At 30.9% G+C, this 17,973-nt stretch overlaps 1 protein-coding gene across 1 annotated transcript in view; it reads right to left on the bottom strand.

Annotated features, from left to right (window-relative positions):
* LOC111630466 (conserved oligomeric Golgi complex subunit 7-like) overlaps positions 1-12,617 on the bottom strand; it is a 59,057-nt gene extending 46,440 nt beyond the window's left edge. Inside the window, exons 1-5 of the mRNA XM_023374565.1 lie at positions 12,544-12,617; positions 10,157-10,246; positions 10,036-10,080; positions 2,806-2,861; positions 2,576-2,660 (exon numbers count right to left, since the gene is read on the bottom strand). Of these exons, the coding sequence (XP_023230333.1) occupies positions 2,576-2,660; positions 2,806-2,861; positions 10,036-10,080; positions 10,157-10,246; positions 12,544-12,546 (279 nt within the window). The 5' untranslated portion in view covers positions 12,547-12,617. The remainder of the gene's footprint in view (positions 1-2,575; positions 2,661-2,805; positions 2,862-10,035; positions 10,081-10,156; positions 10,247-12,543) is intronic.
* Positions 12,618-17,973: the final 5,356 nt, after the last annotated feature.

Raw genomic sequence — 17,973 nt, 5'->3', positions numbered from 1 at the left:
AATTTCACATATCTCAGCATTGTCCTTCCTTAAGTCACACAAATCAAATTCAGATGATGTTGACCAATCTATTAAGTTCCACAGAAGAGGGAGTAACATATGGGGATCCCGGAACTATTGCGCGTAGGAATTTGGCAAGTGCTTTTTCTAAATAGTAGGTGGGATGAGACCGCTTGTTTACCAGCGGATGTAACGGCCAGTTTGTCTTATGTGTTTTTGGCTGAAAGAACAACCTTGGACACGCAACATTGGAGGGGGATCAAGCAACCCAGTTAGGGTTGAGGAAACACCCGGTAAGGCGATAATTCTTCTTGCCTTCCTTAATACCATCGGCGTAGGGTCCTCACTCATCTCCGAGGAATGTGACTGCGTTAGAAATTCGTTGGCCCTGGTTAAAAAGTCATTCTCTCTGCACAGCACAAAACCTCCGGTCCTTGTCAGAGATTAGGAGTCTAAAGTTGGCTTTCGCAAGGAAGTGTTCTACCACTCGACGGTCCACAAAACCATTGGGCTTGCTGGATCTTTGTTTTGCCGTAGCAAGCTTTGTAATTACGAACAATTCCATTTGCGAACATGTAGGGTCCTTCTGGCAAGACTTGAGTGCTGCTAACGTAGCTGGGATCAACTGGAAGAGGTTGGTGTTGGTAGGCGGGATGTACTTAAGTCCCCATTGTAGAATTTTATGCACTGCGTTGGGCACGTTTTCATTCGTATAATTATAATATGGGATATTCACCTCCACTTTCAACATTTCAAAAAAACAATATTTCAAAAAAAAAAAAATTATTATGTTATTCATATTTTTAAAAATATATTAGAGCACGTTAATATTTATTATAAAATGTAAAAATATAAAATATTGATATTAATATTGTATATTTATTATTTTTAAAAATATTATTAAAAATAATCATAAATGTACTAAAAAACAAATAGAATTTTTATTTGAAAAGAGAATAAAATGTTGAAGTTAATTACATGTTAAAATGTTTTTCTTATAAACATTTATATATAAATACAGTAAGACCCTGCTTAACGCTGATTTGATATCATGCCATCTGCTTGAAGCCTAAAAAAAAAGCTCAAAATTTATGCTGATTTAAATTATCATGGCATTTTATTGATTAGTACATTATACGATTATTTATGAACACAAACCAGTCAGAAAAAGGTAGCAAAAAGATGTACTTTCTTTAAATATATGTTTGTTTGGTGCAATTTTGGAAAAAATATATCATCATGAATGTCATAGGCAATATTGACTTTGCTTGGCAAGAATTAACTGATAAATGAACGAATGAAGTGTGGAAGAAGTTATGGATGAAGGTATCCAAAAATTCTCAACGAGAAGAGCCTATTACTGTATTGTTAGGTTGACTAAATTGTCAACTTAATGATACAGCAGGGCTAGGAAATGTAGACAAGAAGGATATTGAGGAATTACTGCAGGTTTCTGGTGAGAGTCTTAGCAACAATGACTTTCAAGACCTGGTAGAACAAGAAATCCATGTAGAACTGGAAAATAGTGATTCTGAAAATGAAGAACCCAAAAAATGTCTCTACAGATTTCCTCAGTAAAAAGTTTGGTAACGATAACCAAAATTGTTGATCAAATTGTAGCGAATGATCCAGATTTTGAAAGGAGTGCAAAAGCAAAATGAGGCATTTTGGATGTGATCTTCTGCTACCGACATTTATTAAGGAAAGAAAAAAGCGACAAATGAAACTTCACAATTTTATCACAAAAAAACAAGAATTTCAGAAAAGTCAGGACTTTTGTCACAAAAAATGAACTATTAATATAGAAAAAATGAACTAATTAATATATATTAATATATTACTATACATTTCTGTGTGCATATGTTTATGTGTTATTTAACATATATTATTAACCATATAAATGAGTTAAGAATTGGTCTTTGTTCATTAGATTGCAGGTTAAATCTTTTTGGTTATGGTATTTGCCAATTTTTAATAGGGATTCTTATCTGAGATGAAACTAGCAATATAGTAATAATAACGAACATCATTATTCTTAATTAGATTAACTAATAATAATAAATAATGAATTTTCCACAGTTTCAATTTTCTCCAAATACAACCAATTTAATATTGAGTTAAAAGAGCATAATCAAGGTCTCTCTATATCCATATGTAGGGTTTTTTTTGGTTCATACTTTGGTTACTTTTTCATTTATTAAAATCTTTTTTACATTATATGCTATATTACTGAATACAGTTCTTGTACTTTTATTCTACTCTCTTATGACAGAATTCTTACTATATTTAACTCTATGTTAGGTTAGAACTGTATTTTACTTAAATATTTAAACTTTAACTTCTCATTAGTAAAATGAAAAATTAAATGACAGAGTTAAAACTCTGTCATTTAATTTTTTATGTGGGAGATATATACTCATAGATAATTTTTATTTAATAATGTTCTCAAAAATGGATATTCTAAAATATTTCTAAAAAATTAAAATAATTTTTAGAAAATATTTAACAACAAAAATAACACATAATTACAATAATTCTTTTATAGAAAATATAAATTAAATATATTTATAATTACTTTTGTAATATCATCTTTTACAGTTTTCATTTGTTCTTTTAAAAGCAATGCTTCTTCTCTCATTGCATCCAATTCCCTTACTATTCTATTTGTTTAAAAAAATGAATGATTAAAAATATAAAAATATTAATTAAAACAATAATTATAAATAAAAATAAATCATCACTATTATTGGTAAAATTTAAAATATATCATTTCACAAGCATATTAAAATATGAAATGATTTTCACCTTGGAATTACTTGCATGACTTGTTGAGAAGTAACTTCTAAAGCATTGTTTACTTCCTAAACAAAGGCAGTAAAAATTTTATAATATTTAAAAATTATTATTTTCAAACATTTTTTGAATATACTTACTACTGCTTAAGACACTAACAAAATTTTGGATTTATTAACATTTATTAACAAGTTTATTAAATTTGAACCTTTGTTCAATAGAATTTAATTTCTTTTATTTATGAAAATTATCATTAATAAATTTTATAAACAACAAATTAATGAAGGAAAAGCAAGACAGTAAAAGATTTAAAGTACTAAAAATAAATGTTAAAAGAATTGACATAAATGAAAGAATTGTTGTAAATACTGTATATATGATGTAATTCTAAACAAAAAAAAGTGATTAAATTTACAACATAAATCTAAAATGGTTTAGGAATGTATGTAAAATGATGGTGAAAGTATAAAAATAAATACATAAATTATTCTACATTTAAAAGAAAAAAAGAAAAGAAAACTTAGTGGAAATGTTAGATATATTTAATAAATGCTGAACATTACAAAAATAGATATTGAAATAGTTGCTAGAAATCAACACCCCAATACTGGTTAATATTAATCCAAGATTTTAAGAATTTATTAACATGAAAGTAATGATCTTCATTATTTAAAGTTAAAAATTCACTGTATTTTATTATACAGTGAAATGTCAGTATAACAAAATTGAGGGAACCATCGAAATATTTTCAATATACTGAAACTTTGTTATTTAAATACAGTCAAAAATACAACATTGAAAAAAATTTATTGATAATAAAATAATCTCTTACTTTTTGAATTAAGAAAGTTTTTAAAAATGCAATTTATCTATTAGAATTTATATGGAACCAAATTTCACATTTTAAGAATGTAAATTATATTAAATTAAAATTAATCTGTAATAAAAATTATCAAAAAATATTACGAGCAAACAACTGAAATAACAATATACAGTAGTAGTACCAATTAGTTGGAATCCTACCTCTTTTACTGTTATTTCTGCTTGAAGCCATTATTTTCTGCTAAAAATAGTCTAATTTTTGTGTGTTGTTTCTTTAATCAAAGTTTTTTCGATAAAATCTGTGACACAGCATTCCAGTATGTCATCAGGCACATCGTTTTATTTAATATCTTTTTGCATATTATCTAATGTAATAAAACATTAGATAGCGTGCAAATTATTATTCTCTTCAAAGAAAACTGCTTTTGTTTTTGACTTATCTCCATTTTTCTTATAAACTTAAAAAGAAATAAACTGTAGAGTAATAACATCAAAACAAAACCATAACCAAAGATTAAAATTAATGTTGCCAGACTGTTTGACATAATATTCACCATTTACTAATAATGAATGATTTATGCATTTATAGATTTTGTTATAATGAAACAATTATTTTGTAACATATAGAATTTTCATTATGTTAAACTGATGCATTTAACTAAATTATCCTAATTTTTTAATTATAGTATTTCATTCAACAAGTAAAATATACTTGTTGAATGAAAAAACATTAAACTGAAACATTTTTGCATTGAAATGAATAAGAAATTGGCAGGGGTTTCTAGATCCAAAAATTTCATTAAACACATTCCTTATACTGACATTTCACTGTATAATTTTATTATATGATGGTTGATAATTTAATAGTGTTGACTAAATGGAACCACCCTGCATGTGAGGCACCTGTATGGTAGCAACACAAATGCATCTCTACACTGTCAAGCAGTCTACAATAGCACTCATAAAGTTAGAACAATGATGTTGACTCAAAATTGAAGTTTAAGGAAGCATAATGGAAAACAGTTTTATCAGGGACTTGTCCAAATGTGTGGAGTAGCTACATAACTGTAGAGTACAATTGCATGATGCAGCAGAACCACAGTAAGTGAAGTCCTCATATGTACATCTACAAGAGTTACTCTGCCTGCCAAATAGCAATTTGGCAAGGCAGAGAAACTACCATTTCTTACATAATGTGTAGATTTAATCAGCAGCTGTGCTACAGCAATTTCTACATGTCAGTGAAGATATCAGAATATATAGCTAGACTGAGCTTAGACAGACTCAATTTCACATTGGCAGTCCAGGCTCTCCTTGCCTTCCTCATATCTACATCTAACTCTCCCCTTACCTAAATTGTATGCAGCTCTATGCTTCCTAGAGTATTCTATTGTGTTGCTCTTAACCCTGCAAGTTATCTCCAAAAACCACCCATAAATGTTACTAATATGTTATCCAACAAGGTGAAGTTGATGCAGGGCAATAGTCTCAACATCGATTCTATCTGTATTACAGCCAATTCAATTGAGACTCCTATGTCCCTCTATGCTTCTGTGAACCCTACCCTCATCAAGCTCCACATGACAGCTCCAGCCACCAACAACTGTTTTAATGTATTTATGGAGGGCTCTAAATCCTCTGTGGGTACTGGCTGCAGGTTTGTTGTCTAACAAAACAATCTTGAAATTTTCTCCAAGCAGCAACGGTTACAATCTCACTGCAGTATATTTCAAGCTGAGCTAATTGGCATTCTGCATGCTATACAATGGACAGATTTGAACTACAATAATCAGCACTTCTCTATCTTTACCAACAATCAGTCTGCTACCAGGATTATTCACAGTCATTCCCTCCACCCTGTTACCAATGACATTCATAGCATCATTGTAAACTCCAACAACAGCTACTTCCATCACCTGGACTAAGGCTCATATCGGACCATTGGCAATGAGTGTACAGATTTCTTGGCAAAGTCTGCTGCTGCTGCTGACCCAGAGGTAGAGGAGACCTATGATAAATTATCTCCTTCTCATCTTAAGCATATTCTTTGGGAAAACCTACTACAAATATGGCAACATCAATGGGATATTAATCACAATTCTACCTGCTACCAGTTCTTCCCTATTATTAAGGATCTGTTTAACACCACCTGGATCATACTGGACTTAACTACAACCCAGTTCTTCACTGGTCACAGTTGCTTCTTCAACTACCTCCACAGGTTCACTCTACATAATAGTAATCTCTGCACCATCTGCGATGTTCCTGATACTCCGCTGCACTACATATTCCATTGTCCCATGCTCTCCATGCCTCGCCACTTCTTGAGGTTCGCCATCTTGGACAATGGGGAGAGTTAGCCATGCAAGTGCAAGCATCTCATAAACAACAAGAACATTTATCCTATTTCAAGCAGTTAATTGCCATGTACAACAAGATCACTATTGTACTGCAGCTTAGTTCTCACTATCTGTTTCTGTCATTGCTGCCTCTTTTTTACTATTGTAAATGCCTTATGTAAATATGCATTATATGTACTACCATTATATGTATTTCATGCTCACCATCTGTATATAATGTAGAAATTTTTGTCTATCTCTATATTTTTCACATGTATCCTCCATTTTTATGATTATTACTTATTGTATGCAGTTTTCTGCACTTGTATTTTATGTAATTCACCTATGTACCCTCTGCCAATCTATATTGTATCTGCTGCCTGGTAATGCTATGCATAACCATGCGGCACATTTTGTGCCAAATAAAACAGATGAAGAGAAGATGAAGATGATACTTTTAACCTTTCAATAACTGGAGATGAGTTAACTTGACCTGTTTTTTACAACCCTTTCCTTATGAATGGATTCATCTAAATAGGTTTAAAAGTAGTTATTTTTATGGATACAAGATAGAGCCAACTTTTTAATATTTTAAAACTGTTAATTAAATATATATTTTATTTATAAACCTGTTTTCTAATAAACATAAAGTTCAATTGAACCACACATTCAATACAAGTTTTACATAGATTTCATCAGAGAACTGGTCCCCACCATTACAATATCTACAAATAGCTGCACTGATTTCATCCAGTGGAAAGTTCAATCATTTCCATTTTACAGGAGTTAATGTCATGGAGAATTAACCAAATTGCTAAAACGGCATTTTATTTCCATGTTGAACAACATAGTAACACTTTTTGCTGTTTTTATTGATTTCATTTATTTTTTATTAATGTTTTTCTTTCATTATATGTATTATAAAACGAAAATATACAGTTGACCTTTGATTAATGCAATTTAAACTTTTTTCACTAATCATCACATCACATGCTGCATTAGCATGGTTGAAACTTGATACTCTCAGGGGAAAAAGATCATTCACTTAAAACCTTTCTAACTATGGTTCTATTGTAAACAGGACACAGTTTGTTTCTTAAAGTAAAAAATCACGGCTAACTGTCTAACAAAGTAAATAGAACTAGATTTAAAAAATAATTTAAAAATGTTAATAATTTGCAATTTTCATGTTAACATTTTAATATTATAAAATCACACCAAAATAATATTGATCATTAGGTATAATGTTTAATTAAAAATAAAAACAAATTGATTCTATCATAAATTCAAAAAATATATACAATTTTAAAAAACATTTTATTTGTGCAATTATCTCCATGGACAAAATTAGACTAAAAATAATGCCTATGTTTAAAGAGTTAAAAGAATTTGACTATAAATGTAACAGACAGTGAGATCCCTCCTCTTATATGGAAGAGGTCCTGTTTGGCATGTCTGCAAAGGTGTCCATCTAAGAGACCATCTAGAAATGCCATTAATTTTTTTTAAATTTCCAAGTTCTCTTTGCTTGCTGCAAACATTCAAAGTACATGATTAGAGGACTGTGACCAATCTATGTGACTGACTCTTCTGTGGAAGTGCTCTGTAAGAGGACAGTTATTACACAGCAGTGGCATGCCATCCTTGGAAGTGGTGGAAGCACCGCTTCCCTTGTATTTTCTAAAATATAAATACATATTGTGCGACTATTGCCATATTTTAACACACTTTAAATTAATTAAAATTAATATTTTATTATAACCGCATTATGTATCTTATTACAAATTTTTATACATGTGAAAAAAACGATAAGATTGCTATTGTATATTCGAATATCAGTGGTGGAATGGAAGAACTGTATTGTCGAATATGGGACAACTTTCATGGTGAAAATATTTGAATGGTGTAAAACAGCCAGATTATACGTATTTGCACATGCACTTTACAGAGCACCAACCTTGCAATTTAGCTGGTGGATGCTACACACCAAAATATTGTATAACACTTCCAATGATTATATCCAGGAGCAGTTCTGGGTTGTTAGCCATTTGCCTGCTAGATATTTGGCCACCCTTGCCCCATTATGTGAATTGCAAGTAAATTTATAACTTAACCCAACAGATAGGAAATTATTGGTATGTTTTTATGATAGTTCTATATAGTTGACAGGAGTTTAAAAAAAAATCCATAAAATATTTGATATTTTTATTCTGCTCTCCCATCTTGTATTACTTACAGATTTCAATGTTAAACTAGTGATATTACGATTTAGTATGTCCCATCTAAGGGCATGCAGAAAAAACATGCACAATTCTTGTACAATGTTAAAAAATTAACTGTTACTTTGGCAGCATCATTTATAACTAAATTTAATGAATGAGATGCAGAAGGTACAAAAAAAGCTCTAGAATTTATATTTCTTAAATTTACGATATATGTATCTGTTGTCATAAAAATTTGTCTTTCCACTTCTTTCCCAAGACTACAAATATTCAAGTACAAAGTAACCAGTTATTTCTACTTAAGTAGTAGTTAAATAATTAAGAGATTAGGGAATTAGGGACATAAATAAAACCCTGCTGAAAGAGCTGGAATTTTACTTAAAAGCTTAACTGAACCAATCTCTTGCCAAGTACAGTGGAGACTGATTTCTTTGTAATAGTAGATGTAATAAAGACAGAAATTTTTCCAGTTCAATGAAAGTGACTGCAAAGTTGTAAATTTGGGAAATTTCTGTGGCCACCTGGTCCTAAAACAAATTAGTTAGAAAACAAATGATGAACAATCTATTAAGTTTAACATATTTAGATTTTTACAGCTATGACGAGAAACGTTTAAAATGTACAACAACCCTGTCGCATCCTTTCAGGTATACTAGTGATGCAACAAAAGAGGCATTTAACATTGACTGGTATCAGCACCCTTGGGATTTGGCAGCCTGCATGCATGCATGCAGGCACTGCACACCTACCAGGACCATCTCTGATTCCATACATTAGTCACTCATAGGGAGTTATTTGACTAAGTGGATTGTTTTAAGATTTAAAAAGTAAAGAATATTTTATGTTATTTTTTATCTACTGTACGTTTCTTTACAAAGCTATATTTAATTATAATTTTCTTTAAAAGTATTTTCATACAATTAAAGAATATTTTGTACCAGGTATGTGTATATCCACCATACATTTTATTTCACAGAGTTTTTATAATTTCATTTTTAATTTTAGCCCTTATATCATGGCTAGCGATTCAGTATGTAATTGTGGTATTAAAAATACATTTAGAGAAGTCAATGGTTTTTACTGGCTTATTGAACAAACGAATACGAATGATCCTAGACCATCACTGACTCACAATTAACTAATTGCCTGGAAGAACCTGGAAGTCAGGTTCTTACAGAAACACAGCTTCCTTATCATCAAATGTCATGGCATGCCATTGAGTATTGCCACATATTTACACATAAGCACCCAGTAACGTAAAGGCAATGATCTTTGTTGAATATAACTGTGATGATGTTATCCTAACCAAGAATAACCCTAGGTAGATCATCAATGCACAGTTTTATGCAAATTTTATGCAACACAATCTACAACTAGACTTGCAGAAGAATCAGTCACACTTTTGGACTAATCTGCCCATTATTTTGCAAAACACCCATTGTGATGGACTTGTTCTGTCAATGGGGTTGGGAATTGTTGTATCACCTCCTTACTCATCAGAAATTACTCTCTGATTTCAATTTGTTTCTAAAGATGAAGGAATCTCTCCAAGCACTTCAACTTTAGGACAATTCAAGAGTGTTTCACAGACTATTCCATAAAGATCATCAGCAAATCTGGGGGCCGCTGACAGCATCCTCTGACTTTCACATCAATGGCAAGAGGTAACAGACAATGCTGAAGAGTATATTGAAGGACTGCAAATTGACCTAAACAGTTCCAATATAACATTCCATGTATTTACATATTTCTCATTATTAAATTACCAATCCTTATATTCTATCATTTGTAACTTTTCAAACAAACTGAATCTATAATTAGTATGTTCATATTAAATAATGTCAATATTTCTTACTTACTTGTATAAAAAGCTGAAGTTTCATTACTAAAGTAGAAGAATAAGCCTAATAATATATTATTATATTAATATATTTATAAACAATCTTAATAATTTTTAAAATTAAAAACATATAAATTTACCTCCTTATTTTCTTTTGCTTCCGGCAATTGAAATGTTGAATTAATCCAATCCTTAGCATCAAAATTGTCATTTGAAAAGGCAGACAGATCCTATATAATATAAATAATTGAAATCAATTAATTAATAATAATATTATGTGTTCAATGAACTGTATTATATCTCAACACAATAAAATTTTACATTCTTTTATTTAGGTAAAAATAAAGTAGAAAAATTCATTTAAAATTGATTAAAAATTATATTTTAATCAATTTTTAAGTTTTGTTTCATAATTTTTATTTGATAGATTTCAAGTCTATCAAATAAAAATGTATTCCAACAATTACAATTTTACAACAACAGGTTGAAACTATTTGTATTATATTATCAAGTGAATCTTGAAACAGAAACATTATACAATTCAATCAGTCAAAATATAGTTTGGTTTAGCTTAAGTCTAAAATAAACTGCAATCTGACTCCTTGAACTGCTTTAAGATTTTTTTTAATAAAAGATAAAGTCTATTGATGGAAAGGTTGCAGTTTATATGTAGCTTGCATTCCTAAAGCACAGCATAAGTAAAAATTTAAGACTATTATTCCATATTAATATATTAAGATTCAAGTAGATACATTCCATATTTTCCATATTACAATGAGAAACATTTCTTAGAATAACTAAGAAATTTTGGTACAGTTCATATAAAACCAATTACATCTTAGGAGGAAAGCCAGAACAGACTTCTTGGATCTTCAGATAACTGTACCCTTCTTTTCTTCCTTTCTACTTAGACATTTCCCTCATCTTCCTTTGCTTTCTCTTTAACTTCCTCATTCTCTTCTTTCTCCACTTTGCTCTCATTATAAGCTTTTCAAATTACTTAAAACTTGTCTGCTACTTATTTAAATTAATTTGTATGCCTTAACTTTCTAAAATCAAAAGGATGATCTTGAATTAAAATTGCCATGTGGAAACACAACAATGAGTGACACACATAAATGTCATGAAATTAGCAGAAAGTATTTATCTTCATCTGCACATTCTTCCTAATTTCTCATTTTTGATTTAGTCCCAGGTGCTAAATGGTGCCCTTTTAGTAACAACAATTTTACCTTCCCTTTCGAAATACTGGTATTATCAATACCACTTCTCTGTACCTTGTTTATTGACAGCAACAACAGAGAGGATGGACAAGTATCAGACGGTATTGTCCAATCATTAAGAGACAGTCTTCGACAAAAAGGGGAGTCTCTACCCATTTGCTTTTTATGTTGGCTGCAATTGGCAAAGGCATTCGTTAAGGCCAACAAAGTAACTTAGTTCATTTTGTTTGGTTTTATTGTGACAGTCCAGACTTATCACCTGAGCATATAAAATTTTTCTTATTAAACAAATGTCGGTAACTATGTACTGGCTATCAGTACTTCTATACTATCTACCAGCATATCATACCAATATGCTCCCAAAATAACCCCATAGATGATAGCTTCCAATAATCCAGAATGTCCAGTACAGTCACCGGTATCCTCTGAAAAGTAGCCAATAAAATGGATTTGCACAATAATAATCTGACATACTTGTATTATACAAACTGGAATTTTTTAGACATTAGTGTGCTAAAGACCCCATATGAAATTACAGTCGTGCATAGAAAATAATAATCATCATAAATGTCAATTTTTGTGCCATAAAGTGTTCATTAATGTTTTCTGCAAGTCTTTTCAATCAATCTTAACAGAGTAAGTCAAGTATCTTCTTTGGGAAGCATGCAGCTAAGGAAAAATGACCCATTTTTCACATCGAGCATCCCAGATCCCAAACTTTGACTTCCTCTTAAACATCAGAACATGCAGATTAAGAACTGTATCCGTAGACCCATATATTTCATTGTAGCAGGCATCTCAGTTCGTATATAGACGACTTATAATCTTAGCAGGTGCCAACTCTCTCTATAAAACATTATTAAAAGCCAATATTGCCAGCAAAGCTAGTCTTAACAGTAGGGTTCAAAATATATCATGTGGATTTAAATTTTTTGCTCATAGCAACTGTCAGAAGTCAGTTAACATTAATATATTTTTATATCACTGTAATAACATATCAAACTCAATAACTGTAATTAATTAGAGTTAAAGGTAAACATGTATTATCATGTTGATATGTGACTACTGTTGTTAAGTGTATGATGTATTGTATTAATGAAGAATATGGTTAAATTGAACTGTAAAGTCTGCATAGAATCTATAATATTGCTTGTAAATTATAACTTTTATTAAATAAACTTGATTTTTATTTTATTTTATTCTTTTCTGAAATATTAACTGAAACAGTTTATAATATACTCGGACAAATGATATATGTTGCTTATTTTATAATTTATATATTTTTAAATGCTTATTTAACTTACCATTTTCAAAAAAATTAATTAAAAAAGAAATAACACACAGACGACACGTTACAGTATCTATCCAAAAGAGGGCGCCTCGAATATTTAAATGGATCCATAAATATAAGGCACAATTTTTAATGATTTCATTTTTGAATTATTTCAAAATAGTTTTAGTTAGAATTATTTACAAGTATATTTAATATATTTTTTTTTATAAATTTAGAAATATCAAATCACAAATGCAGAATAATTTATATAATTTTGTTTGGCTGCGTTTCTTTATGCAGCGAGAGTGCAGCGTAAATGACGTCACGAGCAGCTATCGCTACACGTTGCTGCATCATAGTTTAGAAACGCTTTCCGCTCGAGCGAAACATGGACGTCATAATCTATCCTTTAATTCCAGTTACAGCCGAAAATAGTGCTTTAGTTAAAGAACTACAATATTTAAATAAAGAGATATAAAGAATCGAGCATTTATCTTTCCATAAATGTGAACAAAGTAAAGAGATAAAAGATATATAATTATATTTAAAATATAGTATTTTCTTATTCTTTAGATAACTTTCAGAGTCATTTCATAAAATTTAATCCTTCTTAATCTTTCCATAATATTTTTATCAACAGTCACTTCGACTTTTTTATTTTTACAGCATAATATCGTATTATACACACAAGCGTCCATTTTGCTTTACACGTGTAGCGGACGTAAAAGCTGCTTTATCTTCGCTGCAGCGACCTCTTGCATCAAACGTTTAGAAACGGTTCGCTACATTGCAGCGCTGCATTTAGAAACTGGTTTCAGAGGGTTCGCTGTAAAGCGCTTCTCGAGCGCTGCATATAGAAACGCGGCCTTTTTGAACACACGGGGTGCTTCGGATAACATGTGTTTTGAGAAATTATTTCAATTAAAAAGTTTTCTTAATCGAATTATAATTTTATTAATTAAATAATTAAAGTCTGTGATTTTCTTATCTTAATAATAAATTATAAATTAATAGTTTAATTGGTGCCAAGCCTCGAAGTTGAAAAATAAAAATTATTTTTATTCTTTAACTTCCGGTTCCTTCGAGTTGGCGCCCATTTATTATACTGTATTGAAATAAGAAAAAATTTAATCTCATTACAAGTGCAAGTTAAATGTAATAGATTTCTACTGATTATGCTATTCGTGTACAGTCAACACCACCTACAAAACGCGGCCGGATGGCCGAGCGGTCACGGTGGCAGCCTACAGCTCTGAGGGACCTAGCTTCGAATCCGAACGGATCGAAAAAACCCCAGGAATTTTTCGACGGTAGTCCGTTCGGATATGTCGGACCCCGTCCCTCACCACCCGACATTCCCATTGTGGGTCTGGCCGAACCCATAATGGGCTTGCAAAAAAAAGAGGCCCTCCTAGTGACCAAAGGGCGGAAAGAGTTAAAAAAAAAAACTACCTACACAACAAGGTCGAACAGCTAAAACATCATGTGCACGTGACGTCGGCAAGAGAAGAACGAAATAGAGTTGCCAGATTAGATTACATTGTGGCAAATTTGGCTACCCGTTTTTCAGTTTGGCGTAAAAAATATCATTTGGCGCATTGACTACTTTTTGGGCTACATAAATTTAACTTGCTACATTTTTTACTACATATTTATTTGAAGCGTGCAATGCCATAATGTTGTAAATGCCATTTTTTTTCTAAATATGTTTTATTGAAGAATTAATTCTAAATGTAATGTTTTCTGTCACAAAAGAATATTGTGGCGATATTGGCAGCGTAAGTGGCTGCATTTTAAAGATGAATTTATGTAAAAATATAACGGGATTCCAGAGCAATGGGCTTAAACTACTCGATTGTCCGGGGCTAACTCCTCTTTCGAAAAATCGTGATATAATATCAAATAACTCACGTTCTTGAAAGTATTTTACAAGACTTTTAAGAATTATTCCGTATCATACCGATTTCTTTACACCGTTAAAAATTTATCAAAGACAATTTGTAAATAATTTCAGAACAGCGGCGTAATTACAGTCACACCAGAGAAATGGACGACGCGATCCGAATGACCCTTTGAGCGAGGAAACGAAAAGTANGACTTCCGGATCCAGACTGATAAAGTTCTGGAACATAATACGCCAGACTTCACGATTGTGGAGAAGAAGAAAGTGTGGATTATAGATGTCGCCATACCGGGTGACAGTAGAATTGACGAAAAACAACAAGAAAAACTTAGCCGATATCAGGACCTAAAAATTGAACTGCAACGTCTCTGGCATAAACCAGTACAGGTGGTCCCAGTGATTATCGGCACACTGGGGGCTGTGCCAAAAGATCTTAGTCAGCACCTACAAGCCATAAATATTGACAAAATTACTATCTGTCAGTTGCAAAAGGCCACCTTACTTGGATCTGCTCACATCATTCGAAGGTATATCACACAGTCTTAAACGCTTGGGAAGTGTTCGACTTGTGGTTTTATGTTAACCAGCATTTCTACCCTATTTGCTGTGTGGACATTGAAATTGAGCATCATTTCAAATAAATATATATTTAAAAATATATTATGAATATCGTAACTACAACAGATTAAAAAATAATTTTTTAGCAACATTTGAAAAATAAAATACAATAAATAAATATGTATTTGTTGCATAAATGTACATTTTGTAATGTATTTTATAAAAACCAGAATGAATTAGCTGATATAGTTAATCTGCTGAACTAATCGATGCGCTTTTAACAATGGGTGAAGTCGAAGGAATGCTTACGTTTTCCAGCTATTTTCGGGCATGAACAGATTAAAGTGGTATGCCAGTAAGTCATAAGTAGGCAGGCCACAAATATTTTATATATATGGACTATATAAAACATTTTTAAGCGATGTGTCAAATATGTTTGCGGGTCAAATTTTTTGCATGTGGTTGTAGTTTGGATATCGCTACAATACACAAAGGAGATATGGGGAGAGAGTCCTTGTTCCTGCAGTTTAAACACGTGTCGATTACATTATTGTTATAAAGTTCACACAAATTAAAATTATACAGTATTTGTAACATTGACAGCAGAAAGTGGTCTGTCCGTGACCATCGTTCCAAGCGAGACATTATCGGCCTCCCATCCATCTTTCCTATGTGTTATATGTATAACCTTTACCCGAGTTCGTTGAAATCCGGCAGCCTGCCAGTCATGTTACAAATAATTGGCAATAAATCCGAAAACGCGTCGTGAACAAAATGGTATACATCGAAAACAGAAATATAAATGCAATAATATTATATTAATTTATAAGAAATAATTACGCTAACACTATTAATTGTTGAATAAAATATATTTTTCTTTCTTAATAAAGTATCAAAAGCTATTCTTTCCTACAATTTTATGTACTTGAGTTATTGTAATCAATTATTTTTTAAAATATTATTAAGTATACAGGTATACCTCGCCTTACGTCGGTAATTGGTTCCAGGAAAGCGACGTATGTCGAAAAACGACGTAAGTCGAGTTTACTTGTCTCCGAATCTACTTGTCACCAGGCTAAACCATAAATTACCATTCCCGGTTCTGTATTTTATTTATTAATGCATTTTTTATAATATATGGTTAATAAGGATCTATTTTAAGCTTACAAACAAATACATTTTAGTTTTTAATATAGTACAGAAAAAAGTAATCTAAATTTACGAATGCATGTACTGTAAATACAGTACATACTTGTAAATGTATATATTTTAATATGATTTTATGTGCTTTAAACGCTTTTCTAGTGATATTACGACTTCAATATTTGTGGCGGACAGACGTAAAGTCGAATAAAATGACTTAAACTTGATTTTTATTTTTCCATATACTTTTTTGACAAACGACGTATAATCGGGAACGACGTAACTCGAAACGACGTAAGTCGAGGTATACCTGTATATACGTTTGAATATATAAATTAAGTTACTTTGAAAAATTCGTATAGGAAAAAGTTATTACAGTACAGAGTTTTAGATTTTTTTTTATGTTCCCTATTCACACAAAATGAAAATTTATTTATTAAAGAGTTCACCGGAAAACTTTAAGATTGTTTTGCATGTTTTTTTGCACAGGTTATCTATCCTCCAAAGAAAGTTCTTTTCAGTGGAAGACCGTTGTTCCTGGTGATTGGATTGTTTTCTGTTTAAATCTTGATCTGTAATTGCATCTTCGGGGCCGGTTTATTAATTTCGACTTCCTCCCTATCTGTTGTGTACAATGTTTTACTTTTGATTAGGTACACAATGGTTAGTGGATACTTCCGACATTGAAGTAATGGCTTTAAAAAACGTCTTCAAATATTTTCTGATAATTTATTCACACGACTAGCAATAGGTTTATAAGAACAAATTCACACGCCAATAACACCACTAAAAAAGTCCACGTAGACAATCTTCTACCTCCTCTCCACCCTAAAACTTTATACGTAATTAAAGTGCCAGAGTGCAAGTCATGTCACTTTTGGCACGTAAAACGTTGCGGCTTATATTTACATCATTTTGATATTCCAGAGAATTTATAATCTAGTTAGTTTTTTACCATTTTATTATAAAATTGAAATAAATTCATTCATTAGAAAAAATGATTTTTACCTCTCCTGAAAAGTTTTTTTTTTGCATTTACAACATTATGGCATTGCACGCTTCATTTATAAATATGTTATTTGAATAAAAATGCCCTTTAAAATGGTGTTTCGTCGTCTTTTATTAAGTATACCTGTAGTTGTTATTAGTATACATGTATTCCTTACATGTATACTAATAGTAGTATACATGTTAATCCTTAAATGATAAAAGTAGAAAAAATATTATTAATTTTCCTATTACAAAGGACTTATCAAACAACAGTTCTTAATTTCAAAGTCGACTAAGATTTCTTTATTATACTGATATGTATATTTTGGGTTCATTATTACCATTCATCATTTGGGTTTTTGTTTTTGTTTTAATTAATAGAGGGGGAAAGTGATTTTAACTTTTCTTTATGATATTTTCGATGATAAATTTAATATCTGTTTTTTATAGTTTAATATTATCATTAGTACATTAAAAGAGTGAGCATGTATGATTTAAAAAGTAACGTTATAAATTATTGAGTAAGTTTAATTAAAATATTAGAGTATAAAATATGACAAATCGTAAAAATAGCAAGTAAGTTTGTAAACAATTATAATGTATATTAATAATTCATACAAAAAATTTATCGATATGTTTGATTATAAACATAAATACCAGGTAAAAGTGGACAGACGTTTATTTCGTAAGAAATTATAAAATTATGCAATAAATATTGGAAAATACCTAATTACAATAGCTTATAATGCTGGGGTGGGCAAGCAAGAAGTCAGTGGGAGCCGAAATGTAGGTTTTGCAAAATGCATTGGAGCCGCAGTTCTGTACTTTTTTATTTTGTACTGCAGTTCTGTACCGCGATTTTATTAT

The sequence above is a fragment of the Centruroides sculpturatus genome, unplaced genomic scaffold, assembly GCF_000671375.1.
Source record: "Centruroides sculpturatus isolate CEXI.00-Female unplaced genomic scaffold, Cexi_2.0 scaffold659, whole genome shotgun sequence".
NCBI lineage: Eukaryota > Metazoa > Arthropoda > Arachnida > Scorpiones > Buthidae > Centruroides > Centruroides sculpturatus.
This window is presented reverse-complemented; position numbering and strand designations above follow the sequence as displayed.